Source organism: Phycodurus eques, chromosome 11 (assembly GCF_024500275.1).
Source record: "Phycodurus eques isolate BA_2022a chromosome 11, UOR_Pequ_1.1, whole genome shotgun sequence".
In the NCBI taxonomy this organism is placed as follows: Eukaryota; Metazoa; Chordata; class Actinopteri; order Syngnathiformes; family Syngnathidae; genus Phycodurus; species Phycodurus eques.
In genome coordinates this window covers 21,165,525-21,183,864 of record NC_084535.1, presented here as the reverse complement: position 1 = coordinate 21,183,864, position 18,340 = coordinate 21,165,525, and the positions used below count along the sequence as shown (strand labels likewise).

The window sequence follows — 18,340 nt, the reverse complement described above, 5'->3', positions numbered from 1 at the left end:
AAGCCTAAACCCTACCCATAATGTCATACATGTTTGGGATGATCATCTCGTTCCATGTGCGTAGCCTGCCCTTCCCGCGAAGCGGGAGCCAATCAGGGTTGCACTGGGGCGCGTCCTGCCTAGAAACTAAGTGGGAATCCTAATTATGCCTCGCCCCTTTGCCCGGTACACCGCGAACAGTAGTCAAAATAGGAAGTGCACGTGTTGACTTGTGGGTGACTTACTACGCGACTTTTTTTTTTTCGCCACTTCGTGGTATCTCATTTATATATGACGTCAGTGGACCGAGGCACATATTTCGCATACTTTTTAAGATTATTTGCCAACAGCAGCTAAAGTCCCACATGCAATTTACTACGTTTGGATAACTGTATTCACAAGTACCGAGCTAATGCTAGCCAGCTACGGCGCAAGTTGACCGGCAAACTACACGTAGTTTAAAGCTTACTTTTGATTTATCGAGCTTTTTTTCTTTTTTCTTACGTAGATTAAAAACGCAAACGAGGCACTGTTGCGGTTTTGCTAGCCGTGGCTGGTCGATTTTGGGAATGTCATCGCCTCCATGTGGTATCACCATTCATGACGGGTTCTCGAGCTGGGATTCTGAAGACGAGGTAACCATTTGTTATACAGGATCAGTTAACAACAAGCGCTTACTGATTTGAGCTTGGCTCCCTTGGACAACACGTGTCACTCCTAAATTCAATTTTATTATTGTTATTTTTTTAATAACTGGTGCTTTAAAAATCAACAATACAACTACAAAGTTTTTGGAAAAGGAGTTAAAAAATTCGGACTAACAGTCCTGAATAAGAGAACGATTTACCGGGTTGAAAATCATTCAGAATTATTTACAAATAATTGATTTACACGAGACAGATCTTTTCGAGACGATTCCAGTTGTAGCATGACAATAGTTTATATATAGTATATATACTATAAATATGTTTTCTCGTGACAAATATTTAGAAAGTTATAAATCTTTAAAACAGGCGAACATGCACCAATTTCTGATCGTCTTAAAAATAATAATTAATTTAAATGTTAGGTGTGACCTTTTTTTTTGTTGAATCTGAGTTTCAAACTTTTAGAACTTTCTTCATCTTTATCCTATATTTAAAAGGCTGGTATCATTGGGAAGCTTGCTAAAAACACAGAATGGAACGACCTGTAATAATTATGAACTTAAAGTAATTGTAGAAAGCCAAGGGTCCAGATTTACAAAATAATGGCCAAGAGCCCTCTCCTTGAGCTGTCACCTTATCGTGGTGGAGGGGTTTGTATGTCCCAATTATCCAAGTAGCTAAGTTGTTTGGGGCTTTATAACCCTGGCAGGGTCACCCATGGCAAACAGGTTCCAGGTGAGGGACCAGACAAAGCACATCTCCAAAAACCCCTATGATGAGAAACAATTGGAAGACGTTTTCCCTTGCCCGGACGCGGGTCACCGGGGCCCCCTCTGTTGCCAGGCCTGGAGGTGGCCTGGCACCCATGGGGCCTGGCCGGGCACAGCCCGAAAGGGTAACAGCCCGAAAGGGCAGCCCGAAAGGGTAGCGTGGGTCCCCCTTCCCATGGGCTCACCACGTGTGGGAGGGGCCATAGGGGTCGGGTGCGGTGCGAGCTGGGCGGTGGCCGAAGGCAGGGACCTTGGCGATCCGATCCCCGGCTACGGAGGCTGACTCTAGGGACGTGGAATGTCACGTCTCTGGCAGGAAGGAGCCCGAGCTGGTGTGTTACGACTAGATATAGTCGGGCTCGCCTCCACACACAGCTTGGGCTCTGGTACCAGTCCTCTCGAGAGGGGTTGCACTCTCTTCCACTCTGGAGTTTCCCACGGTGAGAGGCGCCGAGCAGGTGTGGGTATACTTATTGCCCCCGGCTCGGCGCCTGTACGTGGGGGTTCACCCCGGTGGACGAGAGGGTAGCCTCCCTCCGCCTTAGGGTGGGGGCACAAACTGTTGTTTGTGCCTATGCACCAAGCAGCAGTTCAGAGTACCAACCCTTTTTGGAGTTCTTGGAAGGGGTGCTGGAGAGCGCTCCCGCTGGGGACTCCATTGTTCTGCTGGGGGACTTCAATGCTCACGTGGGCAATGACAGTGAGCCCTGGAAGGGTGTGATTGGGAGGAACGCTGTCCTGGTTGACACGCCCTTTACCGGTCAATCTACATTCCTACCCTCACTCATGGTCACGAGCTGTGGGTCGTGACCGAAAGAACAAGATACCGGATACAAGCGGCCGAAATGAGTTTCCGCCGCAGGGTGTCCGGGCTCTCCCTTCGAGATAGGGTGAGAAGCTCGGTCATCCGGGAGGAGCTCAGAGTAGAGCCGCTGCTTCTACACATCGAGAGGAGTCAGATGAGGTGGCTGGGGCATCTAGTTAGGATGCCTCTCGGACGCCTCCCTGGTGAGGTGTTCCGGGCACGTCCCACCGGGAGGAGACCCCGTGGACGACCCAGGACACGTTGGAGAGACTATGTCTCTCGGCTGGCCTGGGAACGCCACGGGATCCCCCCGGAAGAGCTGGAGGAAGTGGCCGGGGAGAGGGAAGTCTGGGCGGCCCTGCTAAAGGTACTGCTGCGGCGACCCGACCTCGGATAAGCAGTAGAAAATGGATTGATGGATGGTCAAGAGCTGAACAGATTTTGCAAATGGCAGTCAGGTGATGTGGTGTGGTTTAATTTGGCACTCAAACATGCATAGGAAAAAATAAATAAATTTCGAGTCGATAATGAACAAACACTCCATAAATTGCTAAATTACATGGGAATAAATAAATTGGAGACACCCCAAGATCAGGGTTGAAAGCCACAAACCCAAAGTTCAGACTGATCCTCTAGCATTTAATTTGATATGTTATTATTTTGTTATCCACAGCCCAAGCTCCCCCTCAATCAGTTCTACCCATACATCCGATGTGGCCTCTGCTGCGGCTTCCTCATTGATGCCACCACCATCACAGAGTGCTTACATACATGTAAGTAGATCCCTAAGTTTTATTTTGACTTTGTCTTCTTACAAGCAATGTGACAAGTGGCCACCATCTTGATTGAATTTCCCCCCCAAAACATGGAATGAGATCTTCAAACGCCTAAAAAAAAATCCTCCTTAACAAATACATTCATTGAAAAAAAAAGACTGAAAGAACCCGTTCTACTGCTCACACTGCTCTTCTCATGACTAATGTTAATGTTGCGCTTTTTAAGTTGAGTTTTATCGACAAGTAGTGACACAGAAATGTCCGTAATTTTTAGGGGGTTACCTTAGCGAACACTGGAATATCAGCCCCTATGACCTTAATGGTGGATATATTTGACTGAAAATTGTCAATCTGGGTGAGTACGAACATTCGTTGCCGGTTTAGTATATTCACTTAAACTCAAAGCAACTGTTAACAGTGGCGGAGCTAGACTTTTATCCTTGGGGTGGCCAAGGCTATTTCAGGGGGTCCACAGACTATGACAATGAATTTGTTTCTCGACCAATGAATTGAGTCGCTAAATGTTGCAATGTACATAATAAGCACACAGAAGATGAGGTTTGTGCGTATAAAATAAAGTTTATTAACAATGTTTACAACACAATATACACAGAAACACAACTGCAACAATTTTTCAATAATCACAGAGTAACCCACTCTCACAGCTATCCACTCACACACACACACACGCACACAATTACCCGCTCACAGTTACGCACACACACACGCTATTCACTCACACACGCTCTGTCCACTTTACCGTTGCCTGACTTGCTTCTCTTTAAAAATAAGTTATATATCTTGTCGCCCTGTCTTTTCATTTCTCAACGGACCCTATGGAGAAAAAAAAAAAAAGGTCCAGTTTTGTTACTCTTAGCATCACTTACAATTGCACAATGTTATAAAATCCCCACTTCAAGCCTAAACAATGTCAGGGGAAATAAACCACTGTAGATGTAAGTTTAATATTCAAACTTTCAGCTACTCAGAGGTTCCCAACTGGTTTTGCCTCAGACGCAAAACTTAACTGAGTCACTAAGTCGCAACCCAAATTTTGACATTCTTTAGCAACTCAAATTTATTTAACAAAAAATAGCCCAGTAACACAAAATCGTTTATGCACTGTTGAAAACTTTCAAACATCCATCCATCCATTTTCTGAGCCGCTTCTCCTCACTAGGGTCGCGGGGGTGCTGGAGCCTATCCCAGCTGTCATCGGGCAGGAGGCGGGGTACACCCTGAACTGGTTGCCAGCCAATCGCAGGGCACATAGGAACAAACAACCATTCGCACTCACACACACACTTACAGGCAATTTAGAGTCTCCAATTCATGCATGTTTTTGGGATGTGGGAGGAAACCGGAGAGCCCGGAGAAAACCCACGCAGGCACGGGGAAAACATGCAAACTCCACACAGGCGGGGCCAGGGATTGAACCCGGGTCCTCAGAACTGTGAAGCTGACGCTCTAACCAGTCGGCCACCGTGCCGCAACTTTCAAACAGTTGATAGATATATATGAAACATGAACAAACATGACAAATATGAAATAAAAAGACACTTTTTATGAAGTAAATAACAAGCCAAACTTCTTTTTTTGTAGTTGAAAAAGGCAGGCTTCTTGAATCAAATATTAAAATAAAACAGGCAAAATACTTAAATAAAAAGGCAGAATTCAAATAAATTACAGGAAGGCTGTGCGTATTTTAAACAAGCTACACTGGTGAAATTTCAGAAATCAAACTGAAATATAAATGCAGAATTCACTTGAATTACAGTATTTGTGCTGTTTAAACAAGGTACACTTGTGATGCTCATTAAGAGCACTTTTGTGATGCCCTCGTTTTCTTTGAAAGCACTCCACTAGTTTGTCTTAAAGGTGTTTTAGCTAGCCTGTTGTGCAGTACATTATGCATTAAATAAGATGCTGCATAGAAGAGAAAAAAGATCCAACAGCAACACTTTTGACACTGTAGCGGTGTCAGTTTTAAAGCTTTTAAACAAACATCAGTATACCAACAGTTTAGAGACATAAAGGGCAAAACGTGAAGGATAATCCCCCAGCCTCCTTCACATCATATTTCATTTAAGCCAACAGAGCATGAAACGGCTAGCTTGCTGATTGTCTGCTAGTTTCATTCCTCTAAAATCATCGGAGAAACATGTCAATATAAGCAGCAACCCGAGTTAAACGTACATGTTAATGTGGAGTGGCTGTTGGAAGCTGACACTGGTCAAGAGGGAGACTGGCACACTGCACTGGCTGCTTATTGAAACACTGCATGCGCTGGGTGATACGTTTTTGTTTTTACCGCCATGAGATGTAACTTAATGCTAACTTTAGCTTTACACACGTGGCTTCTCGCAAAACGATCTCCTATCTCAACACAAAAGTGATTTTCAACAGTGACTCATTGGGACACCACCGTAAAACTTACTTTAGTATGAGGTCGTGAAGTAGACTGGCTCTGGGGCAAATTCTTCTTCTTCTCCTAATAAATGTGGATTACAACTCCTTGTGGTACATAGCACCAACTACTGTACAGGAGGGACTTAGCAGTCAAAAGGCGTCACAGATTTCAAAATGCAAACGGGTTCTTTCGATCAGACGTGCAGTGCCGTGATATGTCAATTATCTGGGTGGGGGAGACACCTGGGGGATCCAATCAGATTTCAGGGCGGTTCAGTCCTACCCCGGCCTCCCCTCTGGCTCCGCCCCTGACTCTTCATATCCAAAAAGTCAATGTCAGTTTTCAGGCCGTAATTGAAAGTAGAAACGAGTGCTTTCGCAAGCAGACTTGTGTGCGACACATACTGTACTTGTAGGCTACATTCACTTTGCTCGTACGTCCTGTGTTGGAAGTTCCTCTTTTTGTAGAATAGTTAAGGAAGGAATCTTGTCTTTGTTTTGTTTTTTTTAATACAAAGAGTTATCTACATGATATAAATGAAAAGAGTCAGAGGGAGAAAGAAGAAGGAGGGATGAGAAAGAGGGGGAGATGGCCACCTGTCCTCATGCTCTCCACACTCCCCACACTCACTCTGAAGCTGGACCTCGAAAAAACACATTATCAGGAAGGTCCTTCAGTCAGATTCTTAAAAGCAGATTCACACACATCCCAGCCAGCTGCATCCTTATCAGGAGACGACAGACAAAACAATAGCTGACTGTTCCTGGCTCAGCAAAGTAACATTGAAAGTGTAACTGAGTTATGGAACCATCAAATTATTAATTTATAAATACTAGGGATGTCCTGATCCAACTTTTTCACTTCCGATCTGATACTGATATTACAGCCACTCTCTTACCACTCTTATACAAGCAGTCGATTCCATGCTCCGCTGCAGCGCGTCTATCCAAAGCCCTGACGGCATGCAGATCCCGCGTGATTACAACAACAGGTTACTAATTTGCTAACCTAGTAGCAAGGAATGAGTAAATGTTGCTTGCTTAGTCGATTATTGATACTCCAGTTTAAGTTCACTTTAAAACTAAACTCGCATAACAAAAGAATTACACCTATTGAATGTTCAAATACATCACAGCCTTCGTTACTTTTTGTTTTGTTTTTTACAAAAATCGCTAGCTTAAAGCTAACACACATTGAATGAAAAACACCATTGACGAGCTGACAAAATCATTTGTTTGTATTTTTTTTGTCTGTTTGTCTTTCCTTAGTTTGCAAAAGTTGCATTGTGAAGCATTTTTTCTGCAGCAACAAGTGTCCATCATGCACCATTATAGTCCACCAAACACAACCCCTTTACAATATCAGGTATTTATTTTTTGGTATTGTAGTATTTTCCCATTTGCATTATAAAATATGCATTAAATGAATTGATTTGTCTAGCATATAACTGTTCAATAATGTGTATAATCTTTTTGTGTAAAATTTGTCTTTCAACAGGCCCGACAGACAATTGCAGGATATTGTGTACAAAATGATCCCTTTCCTGGAGGAGTGTAAGCATAGTATATATAAGTCTCATAAACACAAGTGTAGTGAATTTTTTTTTCATTGTCTAGTTTTTTAATTTCTGACCTAAGCTTTTAATCCTTTATACTGCAGTTGAAAGAGAGCAAATGTGTAACTTCTACAAAAAACGAGGGCTCGTGATACCCAAATCAGGTAAATTTGTTTTTCTATACATCGTAATAACACAGGACATAAAACAACACAAATGAGTGCACCCCTTTGAAAAGTAAAAAAAAAAAGTTGTATCCAATTCATTCACGTTTTTCAGAATGTTGATGTTCGGCTCTTCTGTGGTTGAATTCTCTTGATTTAGAATTCACGCACAAAATTCAGCTTTGAAAGACTTTCATTAATGTGTACACATTTTTGGAATAATACATATGAATGACTTGGTTAAAAAATATCTAAATTTTCTCTGCTTACATTGACTAATCTTGCTTGCAAATCCATGTCCCTCATTTTTGTATTTTTATCTACTGTATTCTGTAGTGTAGTATGCCATTAAAATATTGATTCTGAGAGGAAACAATGTTTTTTTTTTTTTAACAAACCCGTTGAGGTGCACTCATTTTGAGCACTATATTTTCACTATATTCAGTTGGCATTAATAATACACAATCAACAGAGATCCCTGTATCAACATGCTACATGAACTGCCATAATTACTTATTACTTACTAATTAAATAGTTAATATTTTGATTGAATTGAACTTAGTTCATTTCTGCCTGATGAACGTAACTGAGAACGTGCTCATTCTAGCGTCAAAGAACGGTTTTCAAATGAAATTCATTTTCATTCATGAGTGGCAGGTTTTGTTAGGGACTTCCAGGAAAATCCATCCGAACACACTATAGACCCTTTCCAAAAAATTTTAATATCATGGAAAAGTTTATTTATTTCCATAATCCCATTCAAAAAAATAAACTTTCATAGATTATAGATTCAGGGCCCACAATTTAAATTCAAGTATGTTTGTTTATTTTTTACATAATTTGGGCTTCCAGCTCATAAAACCCACAAAATCAGGAATAAACAAAATATATAATACTGTGAAGAAATCACCATTTACTTCTCAATTTTTCTAGAAAAAAATAAAGAAATTAGGGTCACATTAAATCAAAATATGTTACTTTCAAAACGATATGCTAATCTTCAATACTAGGTTGGGAATCCCTTTGCTTTATTCACTGCCTTGATCAGAATCATCTTTATTTGCCAAGTATGTCCAAAACACACAAGGAATTTGTCTCCGGTAGTTGGAGCCGCTCTAGTACAACAGACAGTCAATTTACAGAACACTTTGGAGACATAAAGACATTGACAAAAAAACAATTGTGCAAAAAGATGCAGAGACCTCTAGCACTTAGAGCAGTGCCAATGACTAATATTGCAATAGTCCGGTGCAATGACCATTGTGCAAAGGGCGCTGAGACTTCAAGGAGTGTATGCGGTTTAAAGTGACGAGTAGTGCGATCATCTGGGACAATGTTGCTTGTGCAAATGTTACAGATACTCCTCAATCAGTGTGCAAATGGAGCAGATGCTAATCTGTCATGAGTGGCCAGTATATGCAAATAGTGCAGCATGGCGAGACAACCACAGTGAGTGCACGAATAATACATAATTGGCCCCACAGAAATGTAACAACAAACTCAAGTCAAAAAATTGCCAGCTTGTTGTAATGGAATTATAGGTTAGGTGTTTAAGAAGTTGATTGCAAGAGGGAAGAAGCTGTTGTAATGTCTACTAGTTCGAGTTTGTGTTGATCGGTAACGCCTACCTGAGGGAAGGAGCTGGAAGAGCTGGTGATCGGGGTGCAGACGGTCCGAGAGGATTTTGCACGCCCTTGTCTTAGTTCTGGCAGCGTGCAAGTCCTCAATGGTGGGTAGGGGGGTACCGACAATCCTTTCAGCAGTTTTGATTGTCCGTTGCAGTCGGAGTTTGTCCTTTTTTGTAGCAGCACCAAACCAGACTGTGATGGAAGAACACAGGACTGATTCGATGACCGCTGTGTAGAACTGTCTCAGCAGCTCCGGTGGCAGGCCGTGCTTTCTCAGAAGCCGCAGGAAGTACATCCTCTGCTGGGCCTTTTTGAAGACGGAGTTGATGTTGGTCGCCCACTTCAGGTCCTGAGAGATTGTAATTCCCAGGAACTTGAAGGTCTCGACGGTTGACACAAGGCAGCTGGACAACGTGAGGGGCAGCTGTGGCGAAGGATGCCTCCTGAAGTCCACGATCATCTCTACCGTCTTGAGCGTGTTCAGCTCCAGGTTGTGTCGGCCGCACCACAGCTCCAGCCGCTCCGCTTCCTGTCGATATGCAGACTCGTCACCGTCCTTGATGAGGCCGATGACAGTGGTGTCATCTGCAAACTTCAGGAGCTTGACAGTCGGGTTCGCTGAGGTGCAGTCGTTCGTGTAGAGAGAGAAGAGCAGCGGAGAGAGGACACAACCGTGGGGCGCCCCAGTGCTGATGCTGCGTGTGGATGAGGTGGCCTCCCCCAGCCTGACCTGCTGTGTCCTGCCCGTCAGAAAGCTGTAAATCCACTGGCAGATGGCAGGTGAGACTCTGAGCTGGAGAAGCTTGGATGAAAGGAGTTCAGGGATGATGGTGTTGAACGCTGAGCTGAAGTCCACGAACAGGATCCTCGCGTAGGTCCCTGCACTGTCGAGGTGTTCTAGGATGAAGTGCAGTCCCATGTTGACTGCATCATACGCAGACCTGTTCGCTTGGTAGGCAAACTGCAGGGGGTCTAGCAGGGGACCTGTGACACTCTTGAGGTAGTCCAGCACGAGACGTTCAAAGGACTTCATGACCACAGATGTCAAAGGGACAGGCCTGTAGTCATTCAGACCCGAGATTGCAGGTTTCTTGCGGACTGGAATGATGGAATGCGCTGTGGCATTGAGGCAATCAGCCTGTGGCATTGCCTGAGAGTTATGGAAGCCCAGATTTCCCTGATGCTTGCTGTCAGTTCTTTGTTTTTTGGTCTCATTATTTTTTTTTTTATAAGTTAAATAAATTATAAGTTAATGATTATTTTCTAAAAACAAAGTTTGTCAGTTTGAACATTAAATATCTTCTCTTTGTAGTGTATTCGATTTAATATAGGTTGAACACGACTTGCAAATCATTGTATTCTGCCTCACAGTTCTGAGGACCGTGGTTCAAATCCCGGTCCCGCCTGTGGAGAGTTTGCATTTTCTCCCCGTGCCTGCGTAGGTTTTCTACGGGTACTCCGGTTTCCTCCCAAATCCCAAAACCATGCGTGCTAGGTTGATTGAATACTCTAAATTGCCCATAGGTCTGAATGTGAGTGTGAATGGTTGTTTGTTTCTATGTGCCCTGCGATTGGCTGGAAACCAGTTCGGGGTGTACCCCGCCGCTCGCCCGAAGATAGCTGGGATAGGCTCCAGCACGCCCGCGACCCTTGTGAGGATAAAGCGGTCCAGACAATGGATGGATGTATTCTGTTTTTATTTATGTTTAACACAACGTCCCAACTTCATTGGAATTGGGGTTGTAGTTCGCGTAGAAAATGAACTTTCTCAACACTGGTAACCGGCCACAGAATTATGAGGGCTTAAACAATGAGGTCCAATACAAGAGCTGTGTTTAAAAATATATAAATATTATTGAAAGTATAATAATAATAATGCTCAGTTTTGATTGTCCCTGTAAGATAGGAAAGATTGAGCTCTGAGTTTGCAGTAGTATAATGAGAGTTGTTTCTAATACTATGTTTACCACGTTTTGCTGAAAGCTCAGAAAGTGGTCATAATGTCGTAGCTGGCCTCTACACATTTTTTTCCCTTTTTTTTTTTTTTTTCTCTCTGTGTGGCAGTAGTGGTCTCCAGTGCAGCTTCTTCAGGGTTGAAAAGGCAAAAGAAGGACTCCATGCCTCAGTGCGTGCTCAACATTCCACCTGAGCTGGATGTGTCACTGTTGCTGCAGTTTGTAGGGTGAGTCGCTTTGACTTGCTTTGGGAGCGTTATAGTCATTATTATTCTCAATTCACTGTATTTTTCCTGAAGTGCGAATGAACTCAAATTAGATCCTAAAACTAATTAATTGACTATAGCAAAATATTTTTTATGTAATAACAATTTTGGAATTCAACTGCTGTCACGGGACGGACACTGTGTTTGATTGGAGGTTCCACTTTAATCTATAGCCGTTGATAGAGTTGCACAGAACTGCCACCAGATGGTCCTGTTTCTCATGCTGACTGCTACAAAAAACAAAACATGGACTGAGTTATTTTTTTCTTTCAGGGCTGAAGATGGGATAAGCAGCTATAAGGTAATTGTTTGACATCTTCAGGGCCTTTTCAGAAAATTCTGGTCAGAGTTGAAATGCAATTCGCGTATGACGGTTTAAACCTGTGTTGCCTTTGAAGTGGCAGAACGGCGACACGCCTTCCAAGTTTGTGCCTCCAGTCCAGATACAGCCATCTGAGCTCACAGTTCTACCAAAGATAATTTAATTAATAATACGATTAGTATTTTAAGCTAATTTAAAAAAAGACCAGATTGGCGATACATTTCTTTCAGCAATTCTCCAAACTGCATGTTATGACAACATTGACTGGAGTGACCAAACATCTGACTGGAGTGACCAAAACTGGCTACTGTTACTACGAGTACTGTTCAGCTATGCAAGAGTCATTCCATGAGTGTTGTTATATACAGTACAACAGCCACTGCCTGGAACTTAAAACTTGACATTAGTCTGCTTCACAGGTGTTCGAAACCTTAAGTTTGGCAATGGCCAGTGGTTATCTAACAATACTGTGGATTGTAAAGAATTTAGCATTGCAAACATTGCCGAAAGAACCAGATCCCGGATACAAGCGGCCAAAATTAGTTTCCTCCGCAGGGTGTCTGGGCTCTCCCTTAGAGATAGGGTGAGAAGCTCGGTCATCCGGGAGGATCTCCGAGTAGAGCCGCTGCTCCTCCACATAGAGAGGAGCCAGATGTGGTGGCTGGGGCATCTGATTCGGATGCCTCCCGGACGCCTCCCTGGTGAGGTGTTCCGGGCACATCCCACCGGGAGGAGACCCCGGGGACGACCCAGGACACGCTGGAGAGACTACAACCTTCGGCTGGCCTGGGAACGCCTCGGGATCCCCCCGGAAGAGCTGGATGAAGTGGTTGGGGAGAGGGAAGTCTGAGCGTCCCTGCTAAAGCTACTGCCCCAGCGACCCGACCCGGATAAGCGGTAGAAAATTGATGGATGGATGAATGTTATATTGCAGCCATTTGTTAATTTTTTTTCCTCATTAATGTACACACAGCACCCCATATTGACAGAAAAAAATTTAATTCTTGACATTTTTCCTGATTTATTAAAAAAGAAAAACTGAAATATCACACAGCCATAAGTATTCAGAGCTTTTGCTGTGACACTCATATATTTAACTGTCCATTTCTTCAGATCATCCTTAAAATGGTTCTATACCTTCATTGGAGTCCAGCTGTGTTGGATTATACTAATTGGACTTGAAAAGCCACACACCTGTCTGTATAAGACCTTACAGCTCACAGTGCACGTCAGAGCAAATGAGAATCATGAGGTCAAAGGAACTGCCTGAAGAGCTCAGAGACAGAAGAAGAAGTGTGGCAAGGCATAGATCTGGCCAAGATTACAAAAATATATGCTGCACCTAAGGTTCCTAAGAGCACAGTGGCCTCTATAATCCTTGAAATGGAAGACGTTTGCGATAATCAGAACCCTTACTAGAGCTTGCCGTCCAGCCAATCTGAGCAATTGGGAGTTCTCTCCCAATTGGGAGAGAAGAGCCTTGGTGAGAGAGGTAAAGAAGAACCCAAAAATCACTGTGGCTGAGCTCCAGAGATGCAGTCAGGAGATGGGAGAAAGTTCTAGAAAGTCAACCATAACTGCAGCCCTCCACCAGTCGGGGCTTTATGGCAGAGTGGCCCGATGGAAGCATCTCCTCAGTGCAAGACACATGAAAACCCGCATGGAGTTAAAACTATAAAACCCCTGAAGGACTCCAAGATGGTGAGAAATAAGATTCTCTGGTCTGATGAGACCAAGATGGAAATTGTTGGCCTTAATTCTAAGTGGCATGTGTGGAGAAAACCAGGCGCTGCTCATCACCTGTCCAATACAGTCCCAACAGTGAAGCATGGTGGTGGCAGCATCATGCTGTGGGTGCGTTTTTCAGCTTGTGGGACAGGGAGACTGGTTGCAATCGAAGAAAAGATGAATGTGGCCAAGTACAGGGATATCCTGGACGAAAACCTTCTCCAGAGTGCTCAGAATCTCAGACAAGGCCGAAGGTTCACCTTCCAACAAGACAATGACCCAAAGCACACAGCTAAAATAGGAGTGGCTTCAGAACAACTCCGTGACTGTTTTTGAATGGCCCAGCCAGAGCCCTGACTTAAACCCAATTGAGCATCTCTGGAAAGACCTGAAAATGGCTGCCCACCAACCTTCACCATCCAACCTGACAGAAGTGGAGAGGATCTGCAAGGGGGAATGGCAATCCCCAAATCCAGGTGTGAAAAACATCATTCCCAAAAAGACTCAGCTGTATTAGCTCAAAAGGGTGCTTCTATAACCCCAATTCCAATGAAGTTGGGACGTTGTGTTTAACATAAAAAGAGAATGCAACGATTTGCAAATCATGTTCGACCTAGATTTGATTGAATACACTACAAAGATAAGATGTTCAATGTTCAAACTGATAAACTTTATTGTTTTTAGCAAATAATCATTAACTTAGAATTTTATGGCTGCAACACGTTCCAGCTAGGACAGGGTCATGTGTACCACTGTGTTACATCACCTTTTCTTTTAACAACAATTAATAAACGTTTGGGAACTGAGGACACTAATTGTTGAAGCTTTGTAGGTGGAATTCTTTCCCATTATTGCTCGATGTACAGCTTCAGCTGTTCAACAGTCCGGTGTCTCCGTTGTCGTATTTTACGCTTCATAATACGCCACACATTTTCAATGGGAGACAGGTCTGGACTGCAGGCAGGCCAGTCTAGTACCCACACTCTTTTACTACGAAGCCAGGCTGTTGTAGCACGTGCAGAATGTGGTTTGGCATCGTCTTGCTGAAATAAGCAGGGGCGTCCATGAAAAAGACGTTGCTTGGATGGCAGCATATGTTTCTCCAAAACCTGTATGTATCTTTCAGCATTAACGTTGCCTTCACAGATGTGTAAGTTACCCATGCTATTGGCACTACCATCACAGATGCTGGCTTTTGAACTTTGCGTTCATAACAGTCCGGATGGTTCTTTTCCACTTTGACCCGGAGGACACGTCGTCCACAATTTCTAAAAACAATTTGAAACGTGGACTCGTTGGACCACAGAACACTTTTCCACTTTGCATCAGTCCATCTCAGATGAGCTCGGGCCCAGAGAAGCCGGCGGCGTTTCTGGGTGTTGTTGATAAATGTCTTATGCTTTGCATAGTATAATTTCAAGTTGCACTTACAGATGTGGCGCCGAACTGTATTTACTGACATCGGTTTTCTGAAGTGTTCCTGAGCCCATGTGGTGATATCCTTTACACATTGATGTCGGTTTTTGATGCAGTGCCACCTGAGGGATCGACGGTCACGGGCATTCAATGTTGGTTTTCGGCCTTGCTGCTTACATGCAGTGATTTCTCCGGATTCTCTGAACCTTTTGATGATGATATGGACCGTAGATGATGAAATCCCTAAATTCCTTGCAATTGTACGTTGAGGAACATTGGCCTGAAACTGTTTGACTATTTTCTCACGCACTTGTTCACAAAGAGGTGAACCTCAACCCATCTTTGCTTTTGAATGACTGAGCAATTCAGGGAAGCTCCTTTTATACCCAATCATGGCACAATTAGCCTCAATTAGCCTGTTCACCTGTGGGATCTACCAACCAGGTGTTTGATGAGCATTCCTCAACTTTCTCAGTCTTTTTTGCCACCTGTCTCATCTTTTTTGGAACATGTTGCAGCCATAACATAAGTTAATGATTATTTGCTAAAAACAATCAAGTTGATCAGTTTGAACATTAAATATCTTGTCTTTGTAGTGAATTCAATTAAATATAGGTTGAACATAATTTACAAATCATTGTATTCCGTTTTTATTTGTTTAACACAACGTCCCAACTTCATTGGAATTGGGGTTGCACTAAATACTGAGCAAAGGGTCTGAATACTTATGGCTGTGTAATATTTCAGCTTTTCTTTTTTAATAAATCTGCAAAAATGTCAACAATTCCGTTTATTTTCTGTCAATATGGGGTGCTGTGTGTACATTAATGAGGAAAAAAATGAACTTAAATGATTTTAGCAAATGGCAATATAAAAAAGTGACAATTTTAAGGGTGTCTGAATACTTTCCGTACCCACTGCATGCAAGTCAAGGCAGGTGATCGAATACTATAAGCAATATAGTGTATCTGTATTTCATTTTTGCCGAGTCAAACACAACATTTCAGACATCCGCAGCTGCATTCTCCCGATCCACAATCGTTATGTCAGATATCTGCAACATCATTTCACCAAGGACAAATGACATCACTTTTGCCATTCATGTGTATGGGGGTTTCTCATGACCGATATGTACAATTCAGCTGCAGATAACTGCTATGTGAATTTCGCATTTGATCATTTTAAGTGTTTTTCATACACATATTTAATGTAATTGTGACTTTATTATTGTGTTGGCATAGGTTGTTGATTGACTATGGCGCATTCAGACTTGGGTACAAATTTGGTAACACAGCTGACAAAGGAACAGGACTGTCGTAAACCGAGGAACCCTGTTCAATTTAATGACACACATTAATTAGTTGTACTTCATTGCTGGCCAGCCACTAGATAGGCGCTACGTGCGTGTGTCGGGTGATGCCACCATTCGCCACGTGGAGCTGTTCATCAGGAAGAAGATGGAACTCAGCCCAACTTGCCAGGTGAGTGGGCCAAGCTCACTAACAAGCTTAATCAGTCTGCAGTCACCTTGAATCCTGGTTGTTGCTTCAGCCGAGGTCAGCAGAGAAGTACTTTACTGTTACATGTACAAAGACCATTGCATTGTAAGGGCAGTTTTATTTAAAAAAATAAATAAAATTCTGTCACATGACACACACATTTTTTCACGTGACCAATCGATTGAACTGTGAGCTCTTTCACAAATTTGGGAGCCACTGTTTTTTTTTTTTTCGACTTCCCAAGATTAGGCAGCAAGCAGCATATCATGTGTTGAAAAAATATGCTTCTTACCGCGACCGTTCCAGTGACATCAGAGTACACTTTTAAATTAAGTTGTGATTTAGATGCAGGCAGGCTGACTTTGATTGCTAGCGTTCACAGGTTAATCAAAGTGCTGCCAGCATAGCATATCTCTTTGTCCAGAGTTTTGCAAATTTTGGGTCAAGATTGATTTTTCTTTTAATCAGTTAAAACCTCACAAAGACAGGCGCAGGATTGACAACATGCAATACTTTAATGCCTGCCTTACGATAGAAAGATAGAAAATGGAATTTACAGTGTGCTGAAAGTTTAGAAGATACATGACAATGTTAACCATCATAATAAAGCCGTATGATTAAGATATCTTGTTTCTTTTACACTCATTGAGTCTTGTGTGGTGCAGGTTCACACCCAGCCTGAGTGTAGTTTTTATTTTGCTCCACGAGGGTGAGGATTAGCAGCTCCTGGCCTCGGTGCTTCCTTTTGCGGCAAGTCTAAGGGCGGTCAAAAGTCATTGTTGAAGAGGTCTGACTGTTATGAAATTCCTACCCTAGAACCCTTTTATTGTTGACTCGAAATTGGCTACCCTCACTTCAACCAGACCCCTTTCTTGCCATCTTATTTTGTCATTATTATGCATTTTATCCCTTCAATTTAAAACACTTCTCAGGCGTCTTAATATCATGTCTGTGACGTGTTTGTCAAAGTACCCCAATAATCAAGAATTCCAGAACATACTGTATTACAACCCAGGTCTACTGAGGTGTACTAACGACATGCATGATGTGCTGGTCCGAACAATAACATTTGTAAGAGTACCATTAAGGCAGAAAGGTGCGAGGCTAATCACCATTTGTTATTTCACCATTGGGATACACTAAACAGCCATTGATTTTTGTTGCTTTACATTGCCTTGGGACCTCAAGTACAAATATGAAAGCATATACTGTATGTATATGTATATTTTTAAATATTCTGTGTCTTGAAGGTAGATGTGGTTTGTGGAGATCATCTCCTGGATCACTATCAGTCACTGAAAGATGTACAAAATTCTGCGGGAGCAGAGGCCTTGCAGGTAAGTGCCATTATCTACTGAAGCTCCTTTTCCGTGATGGTCTGGCGTGGTTTTACCCAATAAACCACTGTGGGTTTCACTCCCCCCCCTCCCCCCGTCCACAGGATGGTCTGCTGGTGCTGCACTTTGGCTTGGTCCTGTCCTGTATGTCTTGAAAGGAAGGAATGGACTGTTTAAGGGGGTATTGCACACTTTTTGTAAGGCAGACGTTTTTCTTGTCCATATGATCACATTTCAAAAATTTATCAAAATGTTATAAAACTGAAAATGGACTGGAGCAAGTTACTTGGAACAACAATATGATGGGATTTCTTTGAGACTATTTTCAGGACATGTCTACTACTGTGCTTGCTGGACACAGCTGTTTTATATTTTTTATACTTTGCAGTACAGTGCATAGTTAGATAAATGTATTTTCTCTGCCTTTTTGTAGCTGAGATTGACATTAGAAATTGCAAAAGTCACTCAAGGGTAACCGCTGCCAAAGATTTGTAAGCATACTGTAGATCTACACTATCTTAAGAACAACCGCTTTGTTGTTGATTTTTTTGATTTTTTATTTTTTTTTTTTTAATCCCCCCCCCCATCTCCCCCTCCTAATTTAACTTTTGTAACAGATACATGGTCAGGCAGGTTTACATTTTCTGTAGTCGTTGAGCTGGGGTTTTTTGTACGTTTTGTGGGATAACATTGCATAATAAAGTTTAAATTAAGATCTGTGAAAGAAGTCTTTTGTCAGGTTTGATCAAATGTTTGCTGTGTTAGTGTGATTACTTAGAAGATAATAATTACAGTACTTTTCAACTGATGAACTTGTATCTGTTTATTCATTCCTCTATTTATTGTCTTTCCTTGAACATTAAACACCTAATTATTAAAAAAAATGTCTGTGAGCCGTTCTGTGCTGTTATGTAACAGTGGAGCTAATTTACATACAGTAATACTTCACCCACAGTTTCTCCACCCATGACGTGATCAACTAGGCAAAGATCAAGAGCTACTTTCACGCTGGAGTAAAGTGCCTGAAAGACTACAATGTAGAGGCTAGCATGCAGAAAACCTTCAATCCCTCGCAGGTGCGTC

At 42.6% G+C, this 18,340-nt stretch overlaps 1 protein-coding gene across 3 annotated transcripts; it reads left to right on the top strand.

The window, feature by feature from the left end:
* The first annotated feature begins 237 nt into the window (after nucleotides 1-237).
* On the top strand, nucleotides 238-18,126 carry pcgf6 (polycomb group ring finger 6). 3 transcript variants are annotated; one of them, XM_061690979.1, is made up of 10 exons: nucleotides 238-614; nucleotides 2,875-2,974; nucleotides 6,656-6,752; nucleotides 6,885-6,940; nucleotides 7,047-7,106; nucleotides 10,802-10,916; nucleotides 11,229-11,256; nucleotides 15,804-15,902; nucleotides 17,171-17,257; nucleotides 17,362-18,126. In XM_061690979.1, exons 1-10 carry the CDS (start codon nucleotides 549-551, stop codon nucleotides 17,410-17,412), a joined length of 759 nt encoding a protein of 252 aa, XP_061546963.1. In that variant the 5' UTR covers nucleotides 238-548; the 3' UTR covers nucleotides 17,413-18,126. The 3 variants fall into 3 exon arrangements, with proteins under 3 accessions (XP_061546963.1, XP_061546964.1, XP_061546962.1); XM_061690980.1 differs by having other exon boundaries at nucleotides 10,799-10,916; nucleotides 17,175-17,257; XM_061690978.1 differs by having other exon boundaries at nucleotides 10,799-10,916.
* The last annotated feature ends 214 nt before the right edge of the window (nucleotides 18,127-18,340 follow it).